At 38.3% G+C, this 26,448-nt stretch overlaps 3 protein-coding genes across 4 annotated transcripts in view; 1 reads left to right on the forward strand and 2 right to left on the reverse strand.

Annotated features, from left to right (window-relative positions):
- Positions 1 to 11,241: 11,241 nt before the first annotated feature.
- Positions 11,242 to 13,167, reverse strand: LOC134653325 (ELAV-like protein 1). Its single transcript, XM_063508651.1, has one exon. It carries the CDS (start codon positions 12,806 to 12,808, stop codon positions 11,663 to 11,665), a length of 1,146 nt encoding a protein of 381 aa, XP_063364721.1. The 5' UTR covers positions 12,809 to 13,167; the 3' UTR covers positions 11,242 to 11,662.
- Positions 13,168 to 13,886: 719 nt separating this feature from the next.
- LOC134653230 (large ribosomal subunit protein bL33m) lies at positions 13,887 to 14,989 on the forward strand. Its single transcript, XM_063508558.1, has 3 exons — positions 13,887 to 13,995; positions 14,083 to 14,186; positions 14,915 to 14,989. The coding sequence occupies exons 1-3, from the start codon at positions 13,955 to 13,957 to the stop codon at positions 14,971 to 14,973; spliced, it is 204 nt and encodes a 67-aa protein (XP_063364628.1). The 5' UTR covers positions 13,887 to 13,954; the 3' UTR covers positions 14,974 to 14,989.
- A 5,193-nt stretch (positions 14,990 to 20,182) lies between these two features.
- Positions 20,183 to 26,448, reverse strand: part of LOC134653331 (1-phosphatidylinositol 4,5-bisphosphate phosphodiesterase) — a 99,500-nt gene continuing 93,234 nt past the window's right edge. For both annotated transcript variants that reach the window (XM_063508663.1, XM_063508664.1), the window contains exons 19-22: positions 26,149 to 26,352; positions 24,447 to 24,603; positions 22,936 to 23,025; positions 20,183 to 20,362 (exon numbers count right to left, since the gene is read on the reverse strand). In XM_063508663.1, coding sequence (XP_063364733.1) covers positions 20,294 to 20,362; positions 22,936 to 23,025; positions 24,447 to 24,603; positions 26,149 to 26,352 — 520 coding nt within the window. In that variant the 3' untranslated portion in view covers positions 20,183 to 20,293. The remainder of the gene's footprint in view (positions 20,363 to 22,935; positions 23,026 to 24,446; positions 24,604 to 26,148; positions 26,353 to 26,448) is intronic.

Raw genomic sequence — 26,448 nt, forward strand, 5'->3', positions numbered from 1 at the left:
TCTATAGAGGCACTCTCATATAAACGCCAGCCTAGTCGATCAATTTCCTAGCAATTTCAAGCGCTATCTGATCTGACATACTGTTTTTGATAATTAAAACAAATGAGATATTGTCCTTAAAATATTGGGAATTACAAGTTATAGGTCAATTCTGCGAGTCGATATAGAATGGACAACATGACTGTTATAGGTACCTACATACCTAGGACATTGGGACCCCCAATATCTAGATAACTAGACTAGTCTCCATCTACTTACCAATAGCTTACTCAAACCATCATCAAATTTTTTCACGTTAAACGTGTTTGGATACCACATTCGCGTTCTTATGCGAAACTATGATGTGATTACGTTAATACAGTGTATAAGCTATAACAATTTGAGCGTGAACTTCTATTTTCTAAAAGTGCCAAGGTAGGTATCATGTTTCAATATGACGGGCGTAGAAAAATATAATCTGTTTGCAAAGTTACATCACTTTAAACATATTACAAGAAACCCGATAACCTAGCCATAAACATACTTTTTTTGGTCCAAATACGTCAAGCATCATCAATTATGGTCCATTAAATATGGCACTATGCCAACCTATTCTCATGTTTAACAGAGTAAGCAAAAGTTAGGATTCAGAACTTTAAGCTCCCTACCATTTTATAATTTTAACGTAATTTGTTTCGAAGACGGCAATTGATAATTCGTCTTTGTAATTTTAGAAATAAGAATCATAGAACCGATGTACCTAGATAACTTTTACCTATGTCAAGATTCAAAAGATAATAAACTTCCAACTTAATTATCGTCAAATACTAGAGACTTCGTACCGAAGTCACGCAATTTTTTGTTACACGTAAACATTTTTATTGCCTCTTCTACGAACTAAGAACTTGTCATTCACATATGAAGTCAAATATTTCCTCAGTAATATCCTTTTTATGTAGTTACTAGTCTGATGGGAACTCGTTAAATGAGATTGGGTCGGTGCTGATAGGTCCTACGCAGTCTACATCATGTCTGTCTACATACGTTTTTGTCCTGGCTTATATTATATATGTTGGACTCCCAGATTCGTAATAACTGCACGTAATCCGTGGCAGGCGTGGCTCACTCATTTCGTCGCTTTGCTACAGGTAACTAAAAGTACATCCGTTCCGCCCCAATTTTGGGGAAAGCCATAAGCCGCGCGTGGCGCTGTCGCCACCTAGCGGCCATATCTGTGCCGATCGTAACAGACGCGTTTTGTTAGAGAGTGAGTCTTCTGTACCTAGTACTATTTATTTATTCTGTGTCCGTGGTCGAATCTACCGGTCCGCTTGTAGCAAAGCGGTTGGGTTATTTCGCGAATTCCAGCAGAAATGCCTGTGTCAAAAATGTTATTCGAAACCGTTTTCAATTGTATACTTTCAGGAATTTAAGTTTTTCGATATCATCACGTTAGACTGACTTAGTGTAAGGCCTGAGTAGACGCTCGAGTCGGGCGTGCAGCGGGGCGGGGCGTGCACGTTAAACAAATGCAAACGTATAGGAGCGGCCTTAGTGCACGCTGCTCAAATTACTCCTGAGTACTCCTGACCCCGACGCCACTCTGCACGTCCCGCCGAACGCTCCGCTTCGAGCGTCTACTCAGGCCTTACTCTTATGTATGTAACTGCTTATTAGATGGTTGGGGAATAACTTACAACGCTACACAACAGTTTTGTGTAGGTACATACTTATGTAACAACGGTAGTAGATACCTATGTCATTTTGTGTAGAAACTATGTATGTTTAACTATGTAGGCTAACTAACACGCTACGCAACTTGAACTTTCGCGAATTCACAGAAGCATGTAGGCAATTACGAATGTTGTTTCACGAAAATTTCGTTGGATTATTAAAGTTTAATGAACTACCTATCTATACATATGCCAATTGCCATCAATGTTATTTTCAAACAAGCAAACGCATCTAGGATAATTTATTACAATACTGTAACGGAAGAGTTGCGAACGTTGGGAGACAGTTATGGAAGATTCGAACTTCAAACCGAAGGTTAGACATGTCAGGTGCGTTGAAACATCGTTTCGATCATGAGCAGGTAGGCAGGAGCAGGTGGCTAGCGGACCCCTGAATTAATACATAATTGGAATGCGTTGTTTTTTCTATATTCGAAATATACTTACTATCGGTAGAATACCTTTAGTCGATAGGGGAAGGATGACAAATAGTTTCTGCTCTTACTTTCCCTTATGTCAAAAACATAACGTTTTAAGTACCCATTTGTTTGTGAGTAAGTAAGCTTATGTACCAGTACGGATATGATGGTCGTTCTTGTCTACGTGACAGCGTGATAAAACGGTGTCCGTCACTTTCTTTCCCACGGTGTTAAACAGTGACAGTTATTTTATCACGTGGATAAAGATGGATAAAGCTATCCATAATAGGCTGGCAGTACAAATAAAATTATCATATATGATATCAAAGAGTCTGCTTCTACGTTTATATCTAAATTTACTAAAAAACACGTGTTTTTTTAGACGTTATAACTAAAACCATCTAAAACGGACGACCGTGATTTTTATTGAAATAGTTTATGAGTTAGAGTAGGTAATTATAGTAGGTATCTACTTTTATCATGAAACTATACGGTTGCCAAAGTATACAGATATATTCAGGAGAGCTGTTACGAGTGAATTAAAAAAAAACCGGCCAAGTGCGAGTCGGACTCGCGCACGGAGGGTTCCGCACCATCAACAAAAAATAGAGCAAAACAAGCAAAAAAACGGTCACCTATCCAAGTACTGACCCCGCCCGACGTTGCTTAACTTCGGTCAAAGATCACGTTTGTTGTATGGGAGCCCCACTTAAATCTTTATTTTATTCTGTTTTTAGTATTTGTTATTTGTTATAGCGGCAACAGAAATACATCATTTGTGAAAATTTCAACTGTCTAGCTATCACGGTTCGTGAGATACAGCCTGGTGACAGACGGACGGACGGACGGACGGACAGCGGAGTCTTAGTAATAGGGTCCCGTTTTTACCCTTTGGGTACGGAACCCTAAAAAAGTCGTTCTGATTCATGATGATTCGCAAGGTGGCAATGCCGTCACAAGTTCTTCTCTTATAAAATGAAGTGGAGACAAAATTGCTGTCACAAATTTTCCAGTATCAAGTAAACGTAATCTACTCCTCAGTTCTGGCCCTTTCATATCAATCTGTGCCGTACCTCATGTAACCGTCGAGTTTTGACATAAATAGGTGCCTACTCTCTTGCAATCCATTAGCGCAGCGGTCGGCAACCCACGGCCTGCGGGCCGCATGCGGCCCGTGAACCTGTCACTTGCGGCCCGCGAGCCTCCCTAGCTATTTTGTATGTAATACTAGCTGTTGCCCGCGACTTCGTACGCGTGGATTTGTATATTGGTGGTTATATATTCTACATTAGCTTAGAACATTATGCAGCAAAAGATTGCAGTAGGACCTTTAGTAGGACGGTTGATCATTTGTTAATTATTAATATTATACAACGCATGAGACTTGTCTTTCACAACCTACGAAGTTTCAAGCCCTTAACTGAATAAAATTGTTCTCGATATAATCCCTCTCAACCCCCTTAGAAGATTTTCATGTCCTCTATTTAATAAAACCTACTACCTAACTACCCATTTACAAAGTTTGAAGTTCCTAGCTTTAAATAATATTTGAACCCTATACAGACTTTCAACCCCTTTTTCACCACCTTGAGATACCTATGAATTTTCAAAAACGGTGAAACTAATTTCAGCGTTTTTGCCATTTTAAAATAATACGTTTTTACGAAGTTTCATGTTCCTAGCTTAAAATAAAATTTGAACCTTTTTAACCCTGTTAGGGGATGAATTTTACAAAACGCTGAAATTACTTTTCCTGTCTTTTAATAATATCTCCAAATACAAAGATTCAAGTCCCGCGTTCGAAAAAAATGTTTGACATCCATACAAATTTTCAACCCCTTTTCCACCACCGTAAAGGATGAATTTTGAAAAACGCTGAAATTCGTTTTCTTCTCTTTTTACGAAAATAACTTTTTACGAAGTTACAAATTCGTAATTTAAATAAAACTTAAACCCTATACAATCTTTCAACCCCTTTTTAATCCTTTTAAGGGTTGAATTTCCAAAAACGTCGAAATTACTTTTTTTAGTAATCGGCTATTATGCCTTTCTAAGAAGTTTCAAAGCATTTGTAATGGATTCAAACTTTCAACCCCTTTTTATCCCTTTTAGGGGATGAATTTTTGAAATCGCTGAAATTACTTTTATTGTATTCTAATAAACAAACCCTTATACAAAGATTCAAGTCCCACACTCACAAAAATATTCGGTCACCATACAAAATTTCAACCCCTTTTTCACCACCTTGGGGGATGAATTTTCACAAACGATGAAATCAGTTTTCTTGTTCTTTAATATTATACCTTTTTACAACGTTTCAAACTCCTAGCTTAAAATAAAACTTGTACCCCATACAACCTGTCATCCCCTTTTTAACCCCCTTAGGGGTTGAATTTTTCAAAATCGCTTCTTATCTCTTATACACTTTATAAATGCAACCTACTGTACAAATTTCAACTTTCTAGCTTTTGTAGTTTCGGCTCTGCGTTGATGAATCAGTCAGTCAGTCAGTCAGGACACTTGCATTTATACAGGAATGCTTCCTGTAACAGGAGCAATAAATTAAACTGTAGGCTGTACTCCTCAAACTGACCAATATTTGTTCAGCAAATTTTGAAAATAACCCTTGTTTTGATTTTTATTACACTTTAAAGTTTATTCTAAGACGCAATGTATTGCAAATTTTGTTATGTTTAAAGCGTGACAAGCAACGTCAAACACACTGATATCGGCGTACATTGAAGGTAATATTTATTTTGTATGAAAAAGAGGAAGTCTAAAGGATTCATAATTTTTAAAAGTTGCTGAACAAATGTTGGTCACTTTGAGGAGTACAGGCTTCAGTTTAATTTATTGCTCCTATTACAGGAAGCACCCTGTATATATAGATTGACAAACGACAATGTCTAGTCTAGTCATAAATATTAACAAAGTGCGGCCCGCTTCAACTCAACTTCGTTACCTACTATGTGGCTCTTGGCTGCTAAAAGGTTGCCGACCGCTGCATTAGCGCAACAGATTTCACGAATGGGTCCGAAATTTTTTATTAGACTTTAAAACTTAATTTTCTTGTTGTACCCTAGCATGTGTAAACCTTTTAGCTTCAGTAAAATGTAACAAGTTAACTTTTGTTGTTGTTTTAAATGTCCACACGGAAGTCCGTTTTCGGCCTATATCTACCTGTATATTTGCAACTATTGCTACACGGGACATGGGTGAAGACTCGAACAAGAGTTAGTCAAACGCTACGAAGGGCTCAGGACGGTTGTTTACAACAAACAGTCCCGAATAGAATAATGGCTTGGCACAACCTTCGCGGCTATCATTATAAATTCACCCACATGAACCATATCGCATGGCGTTATCTTGTTGTTCAGTCAGTCGGTTATTTTACCGAATTCTAGATTTTTGGGTTCCGTATTTGTAATCATAAAATGTCTTTGTTTTGTCAGCTAGTGAAACAAAATTGGGATTATCGAAAATACTTCATGTTCCTCGCCATAAGCCGAAATCACGTGCCCCATTATTGAGCACAAATATTTTCTTATTTATGAGAAGATTGAGAAGCCATGGGCAAAAGGGACCATAATTCCTAATCTGGTCCACCTTTTACTTACGGGTTTGTCTGAACCCCTGAATCTGCAATCAGAATAAGTATTTTTCGATGCAGCGCAAGATTGGCTTAGGGAACTCCAATAAATTGAAGCGTGTCCAACACAAGTTTCAGCATTTTATTTTATGAAAGGTGAACGTTCCTTTTACACGTCAAGTTTTCATTTAAATTTACCTACATCTACTAAATTCGTGTACCTAAGCTGGACAGACATTTTCGTCTATTGTCGTAATGCTCTTCAGAAACAGCTAAACACACTCGATTACGAATTCAGTGTATGTAGCAGTACAGTACGCGACAAGGCTTACGTAACGTGTTTATAATTCTCTATTCTCAGACAATTCGTTGTTTTCAATGTCAGATACGACGAGTCTTTGTCTTTTAATTTGACTAACTTTTGCTAATTAGTTATAATTTTAGATTTGCACCATTATCTGACCAGGGTAGCCAACGTGCCAATCGTTAATGCTCCGTAGCGTATCGTAGTCATTTTTCTCTATCACTCTTCCCCGCTAGTGCGCCAGTGACAGTTGCGTTTCGTTCGCTACGGAGCGTTAACGATTGCACGTTGGCTTCGCACCCAGTGACCGTGAACCTGAGATATTCTTGGTTCGATGCGACAAGTCGCTTTAATTGTAGATTTCTCAACCGTGACCTTTTGGTTGCCGAATTAACGACGTTTAACAAGTTAACAGATCTATCTATCGAATCTTCTCCTAGCAGTCTACCATTTACCTACATTCAAAAACGAGTTTGAATGGATTCAAAGACAAAGTTATTGTCTATCTATAACAATCTTCTGCTAAACCTAAGTCACTCCACCATTTTCTGTCTTATATCTCCTAGTTAGAATAAATATACCTATACTACAAACCCGTTAATAGGGTTACTGTGTATTAAATCCAAAGTTAATCGATTCTATTCAAGTGTCAGCCTGAATCAAATCATAATTAATCAACCTCCACGATTTTTCCATTACAGTAACTTTTCATGAACGTTTTAGTACCGTTATCGTAATCGAATTAATCCTTGACCTTAGCTTAAAATAACTACTTAAGCAAACGTAGAACTTGGAAAACGAGTTATATGCTCCCCCTTGGTCAACCCCTGCGTTTCAACGGAAGTGATATTGTTTTTGCGGTAACTTAGTTGTTTGCTGGGCATTGGAAGCCAGACGAAGCCGTATTGGCGTCAAGCTACTTTCTAGAATGATGTTGCAGTAACCCTTTGGTAATTTGAGCGTTATTTTGGTAATTCATAATAACTAACCAGTTATCCCAGATAACACTGGTGAATGACTTTCATGGTGAATCTATATTCTATTTCTATAGTAAAGAGACAGTTATTAAAACAAAGACCATTAAGCCACATTTTTATAATTTTCGTCCAAAACTGTCCACGTCAGTTTAATTGCCAATTTGGCTCGAAGATTGCACGAATTCGGTAAAAATTCGTCATTAACAAGCGTCGGATGCAGTAAAAAAAGAACCAGTCCCGAAGGCTGGTTCCGACAGGCAGGTAATTATAATACCGTCGGGGACCATAAAACGTGATAAAAGCGGTGGACAAACCTATCTGTAAAGTGGGATTCGTCTCGCGCATTGCCATTATAATAGGCGTCGCTTCTCATGTTTTGAACCGAGTTTAAAATTTCCGAGGAAATTATAAAGAATAGAGATTAGTCAGGATCCTATTTTTTTGTATTTTACCCGAAACTTCGTAGATGGCTCAATTGATAAAAAAAAATGTTATTTAAAGGGTTTTTCACAGTAGGTCCTATTGTTTTTAGGTTAGAATCTGATGACAGTATCCTGGAGAAACAGAGACTCGTCAAATTTTATAGGAGCACCTTTATTGAACTAGGTATTTTTATAGTAACTCTCAGAAAGCACCGTTTGGTTAAGTTTTTTAAAGAACTTTGTCATATTGACACAGTCAACGAAAGATTTGAATGACAAATATTTTTAATAGAACCACTAAAGTTAATTAGAGATAGGTATTTTACCGGAAAAGATTTGACTAACAAATGTTTTTAATAGAACCACTAAAGTTAATTAGAGATAGGTATTTTACCGGAAAACCCGTAAGTCTTCAAGAAGCTGAGATAACGAAATTTTATGCCTATAGAAACATGATAATTGATAACTACCTAATAATTGCTTCGTACGCCTCGAATTATAAAACGAATGAGAATGTATGCTGCCTACAAATCGGGAGTCGTATGCGTGAATTAATTTTCATATAAAATCAGTAGGTAGACTACTACTAGGTGCTTAAAAAGTGCGAATCTCGATAGGATAGGCAACGGTACATAATGGTTACCTAGCAGATAACGGGCAGCCGAACTATGAACGAGCAGATATTTTGGCCACACGCATTGTATGGCGTCGCCATAATGGCGATAACGTGAGTGCGACTGTTCATTCATTGAGCGGGCGTGCTAAAACGTCGAGACCTTGAAGCACTGTCCCATCTTCAAACATTTAATGACACACTGCAAGTGTGAATAGATTCTCTTGAAAATCTCAACGTTGCGTTTTAAATACTGTCATGTCTTTAACTATCAGGAACAAGACCTTCATCTAAACTTGTGGGAGCAACGAGTGAAGTATTTCATTTGCAAATGACAAAGTTTACTCCCTCTCGACATTGTCAAGTCAACACGGAAAGCGACATCTGAAAGCCTTGTGGCAAACAATACCGTGTCGACACAATACCTACAGTAAACACAGCCTGCGTCAATCGATCCAGCCTCTAATTAGTGAGGTCAACCACCCTTTATCTGGGGGTTACACTACCCATTAACCATATATTTTGGAATTAAGTAAAACCGGTTCCATAGAATTGCTGTCTACATGGAATGGAAGCGCTCGCCGCTTTTTATGTTTAAAAACATGCTCATCGAGTTTATGTGACATTTAGAGCGATAAAATGGTGGATGCTTTGATAATCATGTAACAGGAAAATCATTACTATATGCCGCGAGTTATATACGATGTGGTTGTGGTTTTGTAGATAGGATTTATTTTATTAGACATAGACGTATATTGGATTTAAAATATTAATAAAACAAATATTTTTAACGGCTGCGAAAGCTTGGAGAATTTTTTTAAGAGTATGATTCACTGTTATAAGTTATAACAATGCCGTTTAGATCGGATTCTGAAGGCTATCATTAGTCTGACTTACGTAGACTCCTGTATTTAGGCGTGTTAAGCTGCACTGTCTTCCGAAAAACCCACATATGGTTGGCTCCTTCCAGTTATTCTCAAATTCAACCTTATTCATAAATTAACAATAGTGGCAATCGTGCCCTAACTACGCGATCATGATCATTATTTTAAGTGCTAATACACCGATTTTTTACCCTGTTCGAAAACTTGATGCGTCATCAATAGTTACGCGTTACGCATATTCTCGTCTACGCTCTACACACCTAATACTAATAACTGGCTAGGAAATTCGACGCCAAATCCATCGATTCCATGTAATGGGATCCAATTTATGGAGAGAGTTCAATGAATCAGGATTCAGTCTCGAAGTGTATTTTCCAAGCCCCGGCAGTTAATAAATCAAAAACTGTCGAGCTCGAGTTACCACATACATCGTTAAGCTCTCAAGCCAGTAATACATTGTCGTATTAATTTTCACTGAATTTTCGATTTTTATAGACCCTAAATTACTTCTGGTATTTTAGATACATTGTATTTGGATCTACGGTTTCAGAAAAGGTTTGCTAGTCCGCGTGCGGGTGACTTGCAGATGAAATGCAGTCAATTTCAGCCCGACGTTTAGTACTTACTCTAGCATGGATGTTGCGAACATCCGCATCCGCAACCGCGGAACTTCCGCATTATTTTCAACATCCGCATAAAATCGATGCGGAGCTTATGCGGATGCGGATGTCGAACAAGTCGGTACAGGAACGTCTTAGCGGTGGCGTAAGTGCTGGGTAATTTCGTCAATACCTATAACGAAATCGTCTAGATCCAGAAAAGTCGGCCAAGTTCCTGTTTATTAAATATAACGCACCTATATTCTTGCTCAAATACTAAACGTTTCGTTTTTTTTTAATAAATAATACTAAAAATGTAATATTTGACGTTTTCTAAGTACCTAATCTTGACATCCGCATCCGCATTCGCGGATGTGAGCCTTTAAATATCCGCATCCGCATCCGCGGATGTCAAAAAATCTGCATCCGCAACATCCCTGTACTCAAGTATCTAAAATACTCTGCAATGCGAGTTTTTTTTCCCGAATTCTGATTATCTGGTAACCCTAGCAGGAGCGAGGTCGGGGGGTCGACGCATCGGCTGCGACGCGAGACAACCTTGAGAAGGGCATCCCGGCCATATCTCCGCAGCCTACGCTATCTACTACAAATATTGAGCTTTGCAGTGCCTCTGCGGACCGCTGCTATCTGTACCCAGCTGACGCTAAAGATATCTACACCTTTATCAGGGTTCATTAAAAACCTACAACTATCATAACCTACCTATACGATAAAAAAACGTTTCCAAAAATTGAAAAGATCTTTAAGTACCTATGTGGACTAGAATATCTGAAAGTCTGTCATTTATATTTCGGAAATATAAACTTACCGTTGATGACATTATACTTACTTTCTACTTTCACTCCTAACTCTTGGTATGATACAACTAATTGTCCCAAGTAATTGATATGGGAGGATGGATCTGCCACGACATTCTGTCTTTCGCCAAGCATAGACAATCAAATGACTTTTTGAAATTTAATTTCGTTATGCAAAGGATCCAACTACAAATTCCACAGTAGACTGTATGTTAATTGAGACATACGGCACGTCACGTCTGCGACGCTGGTGCATGGAAACGGCTATTTTAGCACAATTGCGTTAGGAATTGCAAAGAGAAGTATCGAGGCAGACCCGGGATAGGCAAGGCACCTAACACTACGTTGTGGCAGTCTATTTACTCCTTACATTGTTAATTTGGCTTTGAAAATGGACAGCAATGTTTTAATCTTATCTAGTGCCCCGCGGGCAGATAACCGCTGTCCTAAGGCTCGGCGCTGTGCGCTTCGCCTACCTATGACCGAAGGCTCAACAATACGTTATTCTAAAGTTATGTACGTATAAAAATATTAATATAGATTATCTCAACATTTCTCACGGCAGCGAGCTAAATTACTTGATTTATAGCCTGTCGTAACATTTCAGAAACGTTGCGCCAAAAATTATATAGATTAAGATACTAGTGACGGACAAACAATAACGACAGACATAATCCGCCATAACATAAACAAATAAAACTTATTTCTGTTGCTACACGCATGCAATATTGAAGCATTTACAGTGACCTGCCGCCACAAGTGACAATACACACAAGATATACTACATTTAGGTACAAACACTACTGCCACAAATATTATATTGTATATAATGTAAGTAAATAAGGACACGACGGGGAAAGGATAAAATCGTATATAGAAAAAAATAGAGAAATATACAATAAACTCTATTTAAACATGAAATTTATTAAAGAGTAAAAAACATACAATGGTTTGTTTTACACAAAATAAAATACCTGGAGGGTAAAGGCGGGCCGAGCGCGGCCGCAGGCCTGGGGCTCCGCGCCCGGCCCCGGGACGTGCGACAGGCCCATACATAGTTCATAATATAATACCATACAATAGAAGTACACATATATGATACTGTCAAGCCAACTAAACCAACTCACAGATAGTCATGTCGCGCTCTCGCGATTATAAAACTATGTTAAATCTTACAAAAATACTTATGCGACTAATCTGAAATGCACATAGAGGATCTCGCGTCTCGACTACAAAAATATTTTGAGATTGGAATGAATCTTTCTTTAAGCTTTCGGCCTCGGAACGATCACAACGAGACGGCGTTTTTAACGTCCGTTCACATTCTAATTGCTTCTCTTCTGCGTCTTAAAGCTAACAGATAGAACCTGTCCATTGAGCGTGTAGCCGTTGAGTGCCTGGATGGCCATCGCGGCCTCGTCGTACTCGCGCATGTTTACGAACGCGAACCCTTTGTTTTTCTTAGTCTCGGGGTCCTTGATCACCTTTATCGAGTCAATGGCTCCATAGGGACCGAAGAGCTGCCAGAGCGCCAGCTCCTCGGTGTCTTCCCCGATGTTGTATACATACACTGTGGTTTGATGAGGCGCAGGCGGCGCCCCCAGCAGCGGGACGGGGCTCGCGGGCGCGCCCAAGAGCGGCAGCGGGGAGTGGTTGGCCGCCGCCATAGGATTGAAGCGCTGCTGGCCCTTGTTGATGAAGGGCAGGGCCTTGCCGGGCGACGGCAACAGCGGCGGCGGCGAGGCCTGCGGGAAGCCGGGCGCGAAGGCGGCGGGCCGCGCGCCGAAGGCGGCGCTGAGGTTGGTGCCGTTGAAGGCGGCGGGCGCGGCGCCGTTGAACACGGCCGAGCCGTTGTAGGCGAGCGGCGCCGCCACGCCCACGCGCGGAGACGGCCGCGGCGCGTTCTTGTTGGCGTTGGGCTTGTTAGCGAACTTCACCACCACGGCGCCCGCGCCCGGCAGCGGCGTGCTGCCGTTCAGCTGTGCGATGGCCTCCTCGGCCTGTGCGCGCGTCTCGTAGCAGACGAACCCGATACCTTGGGACACTCGGCTGTTTGTGATCACCCCGAACTGTCCAAATAGTACGTTGAGTCTCTCTAATGTCATGTCGGGCGGCAGGTTACTGATGTATAGGTTGGATTCCGTATCCGGCTTGTGACTGGCCTTGTTTTCGGGGTTGAGCAGCGCGAACGACACTTTGAGCGTCTTGCCTTGCATGAGCAGCCCGTTGAAGGCGGCTCGCGCCTTCTCGGCGTCCTCGTGTTTCTCGTACTCCACGAACCCGTAGCCGCGGTTAGCGATAAGCTTGCAGCTCTCGATCTTGCCCATTGCCGAGAACAGCGCGTACATCATATCGCGCGTCATCAGCTCCGGGATATAGTTCACCATCAGCTTGGTCGGTGACACATTAGAATTATTGGCGTCGCCGCCGCCATTCTCTTCATGTTTCACGACGTTCATTTCGTTTTTCATTGTTCTTTATACGTAAAAACTACACTACGGAAAACAAAATACTATTAAAACTCACACTATAGGCGCTTGATTATTTCATTTGCGACACGGTAAATGAACAAAGAACGAACACAAAAAATAGTAGCCGCACGAAAACGCCAACGACGCCGGTTCACAAGTTCATCATCGCAGTTTGTTTTTCGAATGTTACCAGGATATCACACCCTTTTCGTCAAATATGTAACTAAGAACTCTGTTACATTTCAAGAATCCTTCCACTAATACTTAACTCCACAGGTATTGTTTTAACTTAGAGATAAAACACTAATTTGCACGTGTAGCTAATTTTCTTCTGTCAAATAATAATTAAATTATTTTTGCACATACGTGGCATTATTTAAAAAATATTTTGCCTTATTGTCTATGCGATTTTTATTTTTTTACTTTTGGTAATACAGATAAAAATATGTATATCATCAACACGCACATTGTATTTCTCGAGAACGACTTTAGAATTCTTTATGTTGTCTAGCATGGTATAGCTGGTCAAGCAAATCTAGTCAGTAAATAAAGGCGCGAAATTAAAATTTTCTATGGGACGGTATCTCTTTGCGCCTACATTTTTCAAATTTGCCGCCTTTTTTTACTGACAATATCTGCTTGGCCAAGTATATACCATATTGTTTTCCTCGTTATCAGCGTACAAACCTAAGTTCTTTTTTTATAGTGGCGACATTAGGCATCCCTTTGGTCATGAATCTAGTATTAAACTGGATGGGGCATGAGTGGTGGGGATAACTGACAGAACGGGATAGTCTTATGTATCTTTCAGTAGGAGTAGCAGCGAAAGCGCTATTATTGTTTGTCCTTGTCACAGTCTCACATTTTTTTTATTCCCCACCATAAATTAGTATGGATTATGGCGGGCAACAAATAAATTTGACCAATCATAGCGTCGCATTGCGTATGTTTTGTCCCTCACGGAGGCACGCGTAGACCACTTCTATAGGATGCTACCTTCTATGCCTTTGGTCGACGTCGACTGTCACTGACTCAATGTCAGTGTCATGAGTGTCAGGTGTTCTAAAAGTTCTAACTGTTGCTGTATTTATTTCTTGAAATCTTTAATTAAAAGCGAAGTAAACGTGAAATTCATTACCAGAAACCATGTTTCTAACAAATATATTATTTAAGAAAGCTAAAGCCAAGTAAGGATGATGATGAATGAAATACTTTCTTCGCTAGGTTAGTTTCGTATTTTCGGAATAAAATGTCTAATTCATTCCTTATTTTAGGCACATTATGGTGTTAATGGAGAGCATGGTATCGGGCCATAAGTTTAACGCTATCCGGGAACGACTGGCGGACAAATTAGAATTAATACGATTCGATCCTTACAGTAAGTAACCTATAATATTTACAAGTTCCTTTATTTGTAATTTGGAAGCATAACAACTGAAAAATACAGTGTATAAACATTCTAGTGTAGTGTTACCTAAATATTGCACTATGTTATCTAAATATTCTCAGAAGTAGTTGGTCAATCAGGGACTCTGTGATCAACATTTTGTCGGAGAGGTTGTATTGTTTAGCCATATAATTACTACCCATTTTATTTTGATTCTGTAACATGGGGCATAAGATACCAAGGAGGGCACATAATGCTGAGTTTATAGTATACTAGGATCTTACAAACTAACTACTTCTTTTAACCTTGTGCTGCCCAATGTAGATAAAGTCAGCAATACTATTTGATTAGTACCTTTACATTGGCACTTCAATGTTTTACATTACCTAGAGTATACACTTTGTTTCAATGGCATTTCAACTTTAATTCCAATTAAAATTTCATTTAATTTTAATCAATTCAACCCAATTAAAAATACAACTAGATTTAATCTTCCCTGTAGCATCCTTCATAGGTAGACTGTCTTAGAAGATATGTAAGGATAAAGGATAAGCCTATTTAAATAATTATCAAGTGATGTAAAATAAATAATTATTTCATCAAATAATATGACATGTTGAAGGTAGGCCAGGCCAAGGATCAACATTCTCATTGTTTGGTTTTTTAAATCTTTTATTTATATGTACATATTTTTTTATACTATTTTTTATTAATTTCAGTTCGGCAGCTAAGTCTGTACAAGGAAAGGAAGAAGATTAGGAGCATCAAGTCATCATAAATCAGGTCCTAATATATATCAGGGATGTTGCGGATGCAGATTTTTTGACATCCGCGGATGCGGATGCGGATGCGGATATTTAAAGGCTCACATCCGCGGATGCGGATGCGGATGTCAAGATTAGGTACTTAGAAAACGTCAAATATTACATTTTTATTATTCTTTTATTAAAAAAAAAACGAAACGTTTAGTATTTGAGCAAGAATATAGGTGCGTTATATTTACTAAACAGTAACTACGCCGACTTTTCTGGATCTAGACGATTTCGTTATAGGTAATGACGAAATTACCTAGCACTTACGCCGCCGCTAAGACGTTCCTGTACCAACTTGTTCAACATCCGCATCCGCATAAGCTCCGCATCGATTTTATGCGGATGCGGATGCAGATGCGGATGTTGAAAATAATGCGGATGTTCCGCGTTTGCGGATGCGGATGCGGATGTTCGCAACATCCCTGATATATATCTTTAATGTAGGTAGTCTGTAAACTTAAATAATAGCCAGTGTTGTGTTTAAAATGTTTTAATTTAATTATTGTACATCAAACAATAAATAAATCTTTGGATACAACATATTTTTATTATAGCTATTTGATGGTTAAGTACTGATGGTTAAGGTTAGCATTTTTCAGTTATATTATAATAATTCTGCAATCAATGCACATACTAGCTTAAGAAGTAGATGTATTATCTATGACATGGCAGATCGCAGATGGCATCCCTTACATGTTTTATTTTATTTATTTGGGGCATTATCTATGAAAAGGGACCTTATTGTCGATGGCACGCCGCACAGCGTCGCGCGGTATTGTAGTTATATCGGCGCAAGCGCGTATTTAAGCGCCATCGACAATAAGGTCCCTTTTTCATAGATAACGTCACATTCAATCCGTTACATGTTATTTATGGTGTGGCCAACCCATTTCTGCTTTTTAAAAACCGATAAATTCCGAATTAAATTTTTGTTTTCCGATAAATTGGAAATATACATATATCAAGGGTCAACCTTCTGTGCTTTTGAATTTCGAGCCTTTTGTATTTGTGACAAACATGATCGGCCAGACTATAAAGGATGCACTCGTAACATAAATAAACTCTACATTATAAATGCTAGCCATTCTGTAAATCCGCTTTTTCATTAGAACCCTCTGATAATATAATATGCAGAGCCATGTGTTTAACTATGTTCAATAGGTACAATACAATACAATGAATTTAGAATATATGCTTTACTTTTGACCCTTAACACTACTCGGTTCATACGGTATGCAATCAAAATACAAAAAGTACACCCAGTGCCAACACATACTGCTCAGAAAGTGCCTTATTTATATCAAGCTCTTACAATGCTAATTGAAAATGATTAAATTTAGTAAAATAAAGAGATACCAAAATGTTTGACACTCTCATGGCCTGTCCTTAATTTCGTAAACAATCCTAAAAATGTTTCCAAGAGCTCTGTGAATCTTAAATTCACTCCAGTAGGCCAATTCTGGATATCCCCCCTACTTATATCACAATTCCAAAAACTAGCTAGATTCAAAATGTTAAATTTCGTTTCATCAACAACTACGAAAAGATTATTTTTGTTCACATTTTCTCAATAATACCTAATACAGTTTTATTATCAAAGTCAATAAGGTGCAATCGTAAATATTAGTTTTACAACATAATATTGATTAATAATTGTAAATTTTTTTGCAATACATTTTCATTATGTTAAGAAACACTTATGATTTATTCTCACTATCTTTTTTAAATCTATAATTTAGAATAAATATATTTTAGAAAGAATTTATTATTCTATGTATAACAATTTTAACGACCTAGGATTTTCTACAATGTTATTAAATAAAAATAAAATAAAATAAAAATGATTTATTCAGTAACATAGTAGCTTAACAATATGCAGGTTGGTGTCTCTTTTTAAGCATACAAGATACCTGTGTCAAGAGACACCGCTCTTCCTTACTGGTTTACTAACTACAATAACAGAGCAACGGTTGAAAGAAACAAAAATAGAATTAGAACTTAAGATTAAAACTTAAGATTAAAATTACATTTAAATTAGCGTAACATGTAACTTAAACAGAAAAGAGATATCTAAGCTAGATATCTATGAACCACTTGTGTGTATATATGTGTATGTGTGTGTGTGTGTGTGTGTGTGTGTGTGTGTGTGTGTGTGTGTGTGCGCACGGGTGCGTGAAGTGTATGTGTTAACATAAATCGGTATGGTTAACATAAGACGGTGTAATTAAATTGGATGAAAGCTGATAGAAGAATTGTAGGATTGAAGAGAGGTTACGTGATTGTTACTAATAAATCTTCTACTTCTGTGTAGTTTTTTGTTTTTAGCCAGTTTAATATCTTATTTTTACATTCTTTATACGTAGAAGGATATAAATCAATGGCATTATCTATACGGTTATATAATTTTGCAGATAGAGCGATTAGTTTTATGTAATCCATAAAATTTAATCTATAGTAGAATTACCACTTGATGTGGTATGTCAAAATATGTAAGTGGTGCATCTTTTTTTATTTTATTTACGATACAATTGAACTTACGTCATGTAATTTTATCCTAAAAGGTGCAGGGGTACAATTTAGACTGGAGGATAATTTAAACTAATCGAAATATCTTCCATGTTTTACATTATTAACTAGAGTCACACACAATACATCTTTTCGCAATCTGGACATACCATCATGCCATGAGGCATTAAGTCCGACATTGTACTTTTTTGATGTGAAATAAAGTTTAAAAATAAATAAATAAATATGGCACTCTATTTAATAACATGGAAGATATTTCGATTAGTTTAAATTACGCAGTCTAAATTGCCCCCCTGCACTTCAATGAAATTGACTAGAAATCAACAGATAGGTACCTCGAATAGACACCTAAATAAGTTTTACTCTACATAGTGGTCTGTTCAACCACATGACAATACAAAGAAATAAAGTTTTCAAAATATATTCCTAATTAATATTGACATCAAAAGAGTCCGCCTACACTAATAATTGATTTGTAATCAAATAAGTAGTTCAAATATATTGATTGAATAGTTAATTTAATCTCTTTGGCTTATTATTACGTCATTACAGTTATTTAATTTATGTATATTGCTTAGTATTAGAGTTATGACAACAGTTAATGTAATTAAAAGTTAATATTCAGTATCTTGAAATAGAGTAGTTTGGTCCACTAGCAACGAGAAAAGTATGAGAGTATAAAATTGGAATGGAATGATAGTATAGTTATACTCTTAAATAACTCCTCCATACATTTTTAGGAAACAGTATGAAATGTGAAAAGTATGTTTTGAGAGTCTAAAACTACAAAGTATCTTTTAAAAAATGGCATTACATGCTATAGTTTCGGTCGAAGTCTAAAAACACAAATTTAAATGAAAATGTAGATTCATATATGATCATATATCCATAGATTCTTTTTGACATTGGGGCAGTACATCTAGCTGGGCTTGTATAAAAACTACAAGACTATTATTTATCTCCATATAACCTGTTATTTCAATTTCAACCCTACGCTTTACAGTTGTTTTGACACTTCTAGATTTTATTTCTTCGAAAAGATCCACAGAATACAAGGCCATTATTCAAAATATTGCTTTCAAGTAATTTTAGACCACTCAAAAATTAAAATATAATTAGATAATTAAGTATACATATTTCTCCAATCCTATCCTGAGATCAGATTTTTTTTAAATTTTCAGTGACCTCATGCAATAGGGCCGGTGAATGTTATTTATTTAAAACTTCACAACTATAATTTTATTATTTTCGTGAAATATTTTTGGCATTTGATCCCTTACCAACATTTAAAATTAATATTTCGCTTAAATTACAAGTAATTTTAATAATATAAACTATATAGAATTATACATACATTGTCATGGGGATAGTAAAGGATACTGTTAAAATAAAAATAAAGTGTGTATATCTTACCTATTGCTTTCAACTAAATAAAACTAGCATATAATTGTCAATAGTCATTTAAGAGTCACACGAACCCGCCGCTTCCATACATTCGAAGTTATGCTCCCATTTAGAAACGATATGCTTAAAACTTCATGATATTCCAGAATGCTGTTTTAAAATGTGAACGTAACTTGGATTGTATGCCGGCTAGATTCAGGTTTCTTAAAAAAAGGAAGAAATCTAAAGAGAAGACTAGTACTTTACTGGAAGTGTCTAAACTAAAAGGGATTAAATATTACCCGTAGAAAGAACATGATATTCCCCATTGCCATACAACTTACAATGTATTATAGTTTGCTTAATACATATTTAGTCAATTTTAATAACCGGAAAAGGCCGAAACAACATATTTCAGTTCGTCAATATTTCTCGTTAAATTTCTCGTTCCAATTTTGATTAACAATATTTTTTTTACTTTCTAAAATATATAATAAATAACCTCGCTGAAAATATTTCTAAATAAATTGTTCAATGTTTAAATGTTATAAGGGCGAGTGTACAACGAACAAATTATAGTATAAACATTGACATATGTCATCGTACCACATATAGGTAGGTACATAATACTTCCGCTTCCCTATCAGAAAAAAAAACTTGCCTAAGATTTAGTGGTAACAGTTTACCTACACTAAATAAAATAAACGTGGCTTATATATGACGTATATCTTAAATATAGTGATTTTAAACACACTTAGGTATTTAAATTTTCTAAAAAAATATATGAAAATTCATCAAAACCTCAAACAAATGGTCACTCTGGAACTTTGGATTGACATGGAATTAATGTTAGGTAATAAATAGATTAATATATTTATTAACAGACTTCGGAATTTAGGGGGCAAAATTTAATGACACGTAGGTACATAGTTCCTATATACTAGTGATCGATCCAAGTTTTGTTTTTAAAATATAATTTTAATCGAAATTAAACAAAATAATAACTCAATTAGCTTCTTTATTTTAAAAGGGATTTTTTTAAACTTCACTCATCGTCAATTTTTTTAACCAAGCGATCATTTAAAATACGCTTGGGGCACACTTTATCATTATCATCGACCCCGAAATAATACTTATATATAATATACTAAAAAAATAAATTAGTGGCAATCACTAGTGTTAGTTCAAAGTATCGATAGTTTAATTTATCGATATAGGAACTCCCTACCTGTCATTAAATTTTGCCCCCTAAATTCCGAGATCTGATTATGCAGAGATCACTTCACACTTGCCAGTTCACTGGCTCGAGTCACTCGCTTCGGTGGCCACTGGCACACAAGTCAATTGCTCGAAGAGAGGAGCAATGTCGGGGTACTTTCATGCGAAGAACTCCGTTTTGCTCGAGTTGTCGAACTCTGACTCCTCCATCTTGTACATCTCGATCAGCTGAAAAAGGGAAACAGAAGATAAAAAATAAAAAAAAAGAATTCCGACTTATAACTAGAGTCTGTGCGGAAATTTACACCACATAATTGTGGCTTTTAGGTAAAAAAATGGTCACTTGGTAACGTAACGTTTTACTAGGGGGGGGGGGGGACAGAAAAACGTTACGGCGCGTTACATGGGGGGGAGGGGGGTCAAAAATTTCCGAAAATTGCGTTACGTAATACTTGAACGCTCCCTTTCTGAACAAACTCTATACTCTTGGGAAGCCAATTTCGTTAGTAGAAAAAGGCGGCTAAAAATTTCGCGCCTTTTTTACTGACAAAGTTGGCTTGCCCGAGTAAAAATGCGTCGCTTAATCTCAAACCCGGATAAATGCATTCCACTCGCTTAGGAACTATCTATACTTCGTTTTTTTTAGCATTAGAAATTTGGTAAACAATCTTGATGTGTCTTTTAATTGAAAAACACATTTTAAAAATCAATAACTATTACTTATGAAAGCAGAAGACTATAAAAGATCGTATTAGATTCATAATTGTTACATATTTACCGTAACTTATTTTTAAAATGTGTTTTTCAATTAAAAGACACATCAAGATTGTTTACCAAATTTCTAATGCTAAAAAAAACGAACTATACCTACTACCTTTTCTTAACACCGAAATCTGACTGTTGGATTAATCCGAGTTTGAAGTTAGGGACTCATTTTGGGACAAAGTTCAAAAAAGACTATGGCATTTCTATTCTCCAATGATGTACGGAGCGAACACCAGGCGGCCTAGCCAAGGTGACGATCGCTTGCGCTTCGCCATCGAGTCGCTTTGTGTCTCTATCACTCTTCCATATTAGTGTGACAGTGACAGTTGCGTTTCGTTCGCTATGGAGCGTTAGCGATTGGCATGTTGGCTACGGGGCCTGATCTTCAATCTCCTGGTTCTGCGTAGTGTCCAGGGTCCATCCTCTCGACGTGTCCCAATATTTTGAACAGACTCCGATGGTTCGGGCGCGTAGTCCGGATGGGGGAAGATCGCGCAGTCTGGGGGGCGTACTCTAGAGTACCAATAGGCCGCAGACCGTCTAGACGTCCTAGGTACCGCTGGAGAAACGAAATGAAAACGGCCAAGTGCGAGTCGGACTCGCGCACGGAGGGTTCCGCACCATCAACAAAAAATAGAGCAAAACAAGCAAAAAAACGGTCACCCATCCAAGTACTGACCCCGCCCGACGTTGCTTAACTTCGGTCAAAAATCACGTTTGTTGTATGGGAGCCCCACTTAAATCTTTATTTTATTCTGTTTTTAGTATTTGTCGTTATAGCGGCAACAGAAATACATCATCTGTGAAAATTTCAACTGTCTAGCTATCACGGTTCGTGAGATACAGCCTGGTGACAGACGGACGGACGGACGGACGGACAGCAGAGTCTTAGTAATAGGGTCCCGTTTTTACCCTTTGGGTACGGAACCCTAAAAAAATACTGGACAGAAACGGCTTTGGACGGTCGTTGCGCCACAGCAGTAAAGTAAACTAGGGTTGGGCGAAATGTGTCCGTAGAAAGAAAAGAGTGATATACTTGGTCAAGCAGATCAAGTCAGTAGAAAAAGGCACGAAATTCAAATTTTCTATTTGACGATATCCCTTCGCGCCTACATTTTTCAAATTTGCCGCCTTTTTCTACTGACAAGATCTGCTTGACCATCTATATATATATCTTTCTATCACTGGGATATGTATCACTCTTTTATATCTTTATATCCGTAAAACCGGCCCACAACTGTATCGGCACTTGCTGACTATGCGTCATCTTATGAGTGAGAGAGAGAGAGAGAGAGAGTAGTAGTAGTAGTAGCGAGCGAGAAATACTATACTTACTGTATCTACTTCTCGCGGAATATTTAGCGAAATACGCGTCCGAACCCGCCCGAACGACCGCTGTCGCTCGTTCGTGTTACTTCGGTCGACGCGCGACCGAGACATCGCTTATCGCTTTGTGAGAGAAGAGTGATTCATAAAAAGAGAAAGATATATATTTTTTTTATCATCACTCCTGAGTTACCCATCTCTAAAGTAAACCAAAGCTGTCTTTGCATGAGCAACTATGTATTTTTTTCTCTATGGTATGAACCATAGAGAAAAAAATACATAGAGTGCTTACTCCATACATCAGTTTTAGTACCAAAAAGACTATTAGCATCTAGCATCGAGTAGCGGAACTATCAGTACTGGCCGCGTAGCCAACGTGCAAATCGCTTACGCTCCGTAGCGATAGAAACGCAACTGTCACTGTCGCACTAATATGGATGAGTGATAGAGAGACACAAAGCGATTCGATGGCGAAGCGATAGCGATTGTCACCTTGGCTAGGCCGCCTGCTACTTGACAATAGATGTAGCACCGACCGGAAAGTCTTATGCTGTTGACATAAGACTTTCCGGTCGGTGCTACATCTATTGTCAAGTAGCAGTACTGATAGTTCCGCTACTCGATGCTAGATGTAGATACTGAAATTAATAGTCTGAACTGATGTATGGAGTGAGCACTCTATGTATTTTTTTCTCTATGCTCATACATACGTTGTCAACGTCCTTGGACAACTCTTCCATCTGCTTGTCGTGCGTGACCTTCAGCTTCTCCTTCTCGCGGTTCTGCTTGATCGTCGCCCCCTGAGAACATAAAACAACAAATTATACACAAGTTTACACAACTTTGGGAACAAATCAAATTATTCTATTCTCGCTATATCGTAATTCCGTAAGGAATTCGTATAGAAACATAAAACATAAAACATGAAAGAACACACATCATTAGTACAAAGGCGAACTTATCCCTTTCAGGGATCTCTTCCAGTTAACCCTTGAGCAATTAGACATAAAAGCTGTACTAATCGGCATAAAGATAAAAGATTTAATATCCTACAAGATAGGTCAAACCTATATCCTACTATAAGTATATACAAAGTACTTACTTACTTATAAGTATATACAAAGTACTTAGAGTTGGTCAGAGACGCCTATAGTCTTAGTAAGATGACATATAGTCGAGAAATTGGGACGGGTTCCACCGTGGCGGGGTGGCCTAGGGGTTTGCTAAAGTAACCGCTTCGAATCCGGCTTTCACCACTGGCTTCGTCACTTTTTCTTTAATATATGACATCTATTTTAGTTTATACCAAATTATGCTATTTACAGACAGAAGATAAACTAAAACTAGTGCCTATGTCAATGGGATTAGTTGTCAAGCGGACCCCAGGCTTCCATAAGCCGTGGCAAAACGCCGGTATAACGCGAGGAAGAAGATAGACATAGAAGTTTTTGTGGCAAATAAAGTGATTGACAAAATGAAATATCGACACGTTTGCTATCGATGTTACCTTAACGTTATAGATATTTTTAACATTTTTTAAAGTAGATACTTAGCTACCGCGAAATACACGACACATTCAAGCTCTTTAAATATGGACTCAAAAGACCTCAAACACACACACACACACACACACACACACATACACACACACACACACATCACATCACATTGACCCACTTCTCGGTTTCCGATGAAGCTGAAAATTTGCATACGTGTGTAAGTCGGGTGACAATGCAATATTATGGTACCATGGAGCTGATCTGATGATGGAGACAGGATAAAACAACGCAACCGAATTGTGTTCGATGAGTATTAGTTGGTTATGGAAAGAAAAATTCCCAATTATATTAAGCTAGAAACTCGAAACACAATATTTAAAAACAAGTTAGTAAATTTATTAATCGATAAATGTTATTATTCGGTTAAGGATTTTCTTAATGACGATAGTTTATAACATCTATTTTTTGTAATACTTATATTAATAATTGTTATTTATAAATGAATCCAAACTTTAGGTTATTTAGTTTTTAAGTTAATGTTGTGTGCCCTTACAGGGTGTCATGGTCTGACTTGTATTTTATTGTATAACATCTGGATTTACTTATGTACATGACTTTACAACAAAATAAATGAAATGAAATGAAATGAAAAGTACAGTCAGCGATAAAAGCTTGTACCAAAAATGAAATTTTTGCCAAAAACTTATTATTGAGCAACTCACTTTCCGTTCCTCCATGAACTTCTTGGTGTTGTTCTGCTTCTTCTCCCTGAGCCGGCGGTCCTTCTCCTGCTTGGTCTTCAGCGTCTTGTCGTTGGCCACCTCCTTGCTGGTCTCCATGCTGATCTTGGCCTGCCGCCCGTTCATGTCTTTCAGCTCCCTGGAAACCAAATTCAATGGGGCTGGCCGGTCGAAGTATTTAGATGGCGTCATCATAGCTTGCCCTGTCAATCCCTAGAATTGTGTCAAATTTTTGTTCTTTTAATGCCCTGGATGCCAGCCATAGACTAGGAATCCTCTAGACTGAGTTTAGAGCAATTATTTCATGAAACCGATGCTGCCAAAAATACGGGGGTGCGGGGGGGACGAGGTGAGCGAATCCCGTGCCGTGATTGGTCCGTTCAAAAACACGGACCAATCACGGCACGGGATTGACTCGAAGATGGAGTAAAACTACCGTATGAGTGGCAGAGGGGGTAGCGTTACTATGCTCAGTCTAGAGGATGTCTTGTCTGTGATGCCAGCCCTTTACCCCAAATCCCATAGAAAAAGGGGCAAGGTATGATGACGCCATCTATGCAAACCTTTGAGAGTTGCCAACCCCATTCCTCTCTCTTAAAACTGAAACCTGATTTAGGATTTTGCCAGTAGCTACTCCCCTCTCACTTTCTCTTTTACGATCTTTCTCCATCTATTTCTGTCTTTGGCGGTGTGGAGAGCCACGTGAACTGTGGAGTCAAGAGCGGTGCGGATCTGGTCAGACCAACGAATTGGACTAAGCAGTAGCAGCAGTAGCTACTACATGCAGAGTAATGGCAAATGGATAAGATGGATAAAGGCAGAGTGATGGCAGGTGGACTAAAATGGCCGTTTTCGGACGAAAGGAGGTCATTTCTGGACGAGATAAGCTCAGGATCTTGGATTGATCAGGATCAAGGATTCTGGATGGGATAAGTGGCGTACTCGGAGAGAGGTATGCTCAGCAGTGGATAAAGGCTGATATGATGATGAGTAGAACACTAAGGCCATAAAAGAAAGACTGACACATCATTCACCATATTCCAACGCCCGCTGGGTTCCACTCCATGTATGCTTAGGGCTAGTTGCACCAACCACATTTGACAGACTGATCAACGTCAGCCGGCGCGACCCGGCGCTTTACTATGAAACTTTCCATACGATAAAATTTAACAAACTCATTAACGATACGAACAGTTTGGTGTACCGATCCTTAGGGTCAGTTGCACCAAACTTTAGTCTTCGTTAAAGAGTTCGCTAAATTTGTATGTATGGAAAGTTTCATAGTAAAGCGCCGGCTGACGTTGATCAGTCTGTCAAATGTGGTTGGTGGGCGTTTTTTTTTTGTTGTCCCCTACACTTTTTTTTCAAATTTGGGATTTTTTATGTTATTTCTACTCAGAATCACGAGCTCTGTCTATCCTAATAGGAGAAAAAAAGTGTCCCAAAATTTCCATACATTTTTCGATCTTTCCATTCCGCGACCGCCATACAAAGTCTATGAAAAATGGTGACGTAATGGAAATAAAACCTTAGGACACTTTTTTTCTCCTGTTAGGATAGAAAGAGCTCGTGATTCTGAGTAGAAATAACATAAAAAATCCCAAATTTGAAAACAAAGTGTAGGGGACAACAAAAAAAAACACCCTGGTGCAACCGGCCCTAAGTCTTTGATCTAACGACGTACCTCTCGTGTTTAGCTTCCAGCTGCTTCATCTGGACCTGCTGGGTCGTCTCCATCATCTTCTTGAGCAGTTCTCGCTGCTCGTCCAACCGGCTGCGGGCTGTGCTCCATTCCTCGAGACGGTGCTTGGCCACCAGCTCGCTCCACGCCGCTGACTGGTCGGTGACAAGCTTGCGGAAGGCCGCGTCGTTGCTTAGCTGCTCTTTGCTGGAAATTCGAGCAATACAACATGTATTTTATACATTTAACCGTTATTGCTTTCACGAAAATGTGAAAAAAAATGCTGTGACAAACAGAGTCTCA

The sequence above is a fragment of the Cydia amplana genome, chromosome 13, assembly GCF_948474715.1.
Source record: "Cydia amplana chromosome 13, ilCydAmpl1.1, whole genome shotgun sequence".
In the NCBI taxonomy this organism is placed as follows: Eukaryota; Metazoa; Arthropoda; class Insecta; order Lepidoptera; family Tortricidae; genus Cydia; species Cydia amplana.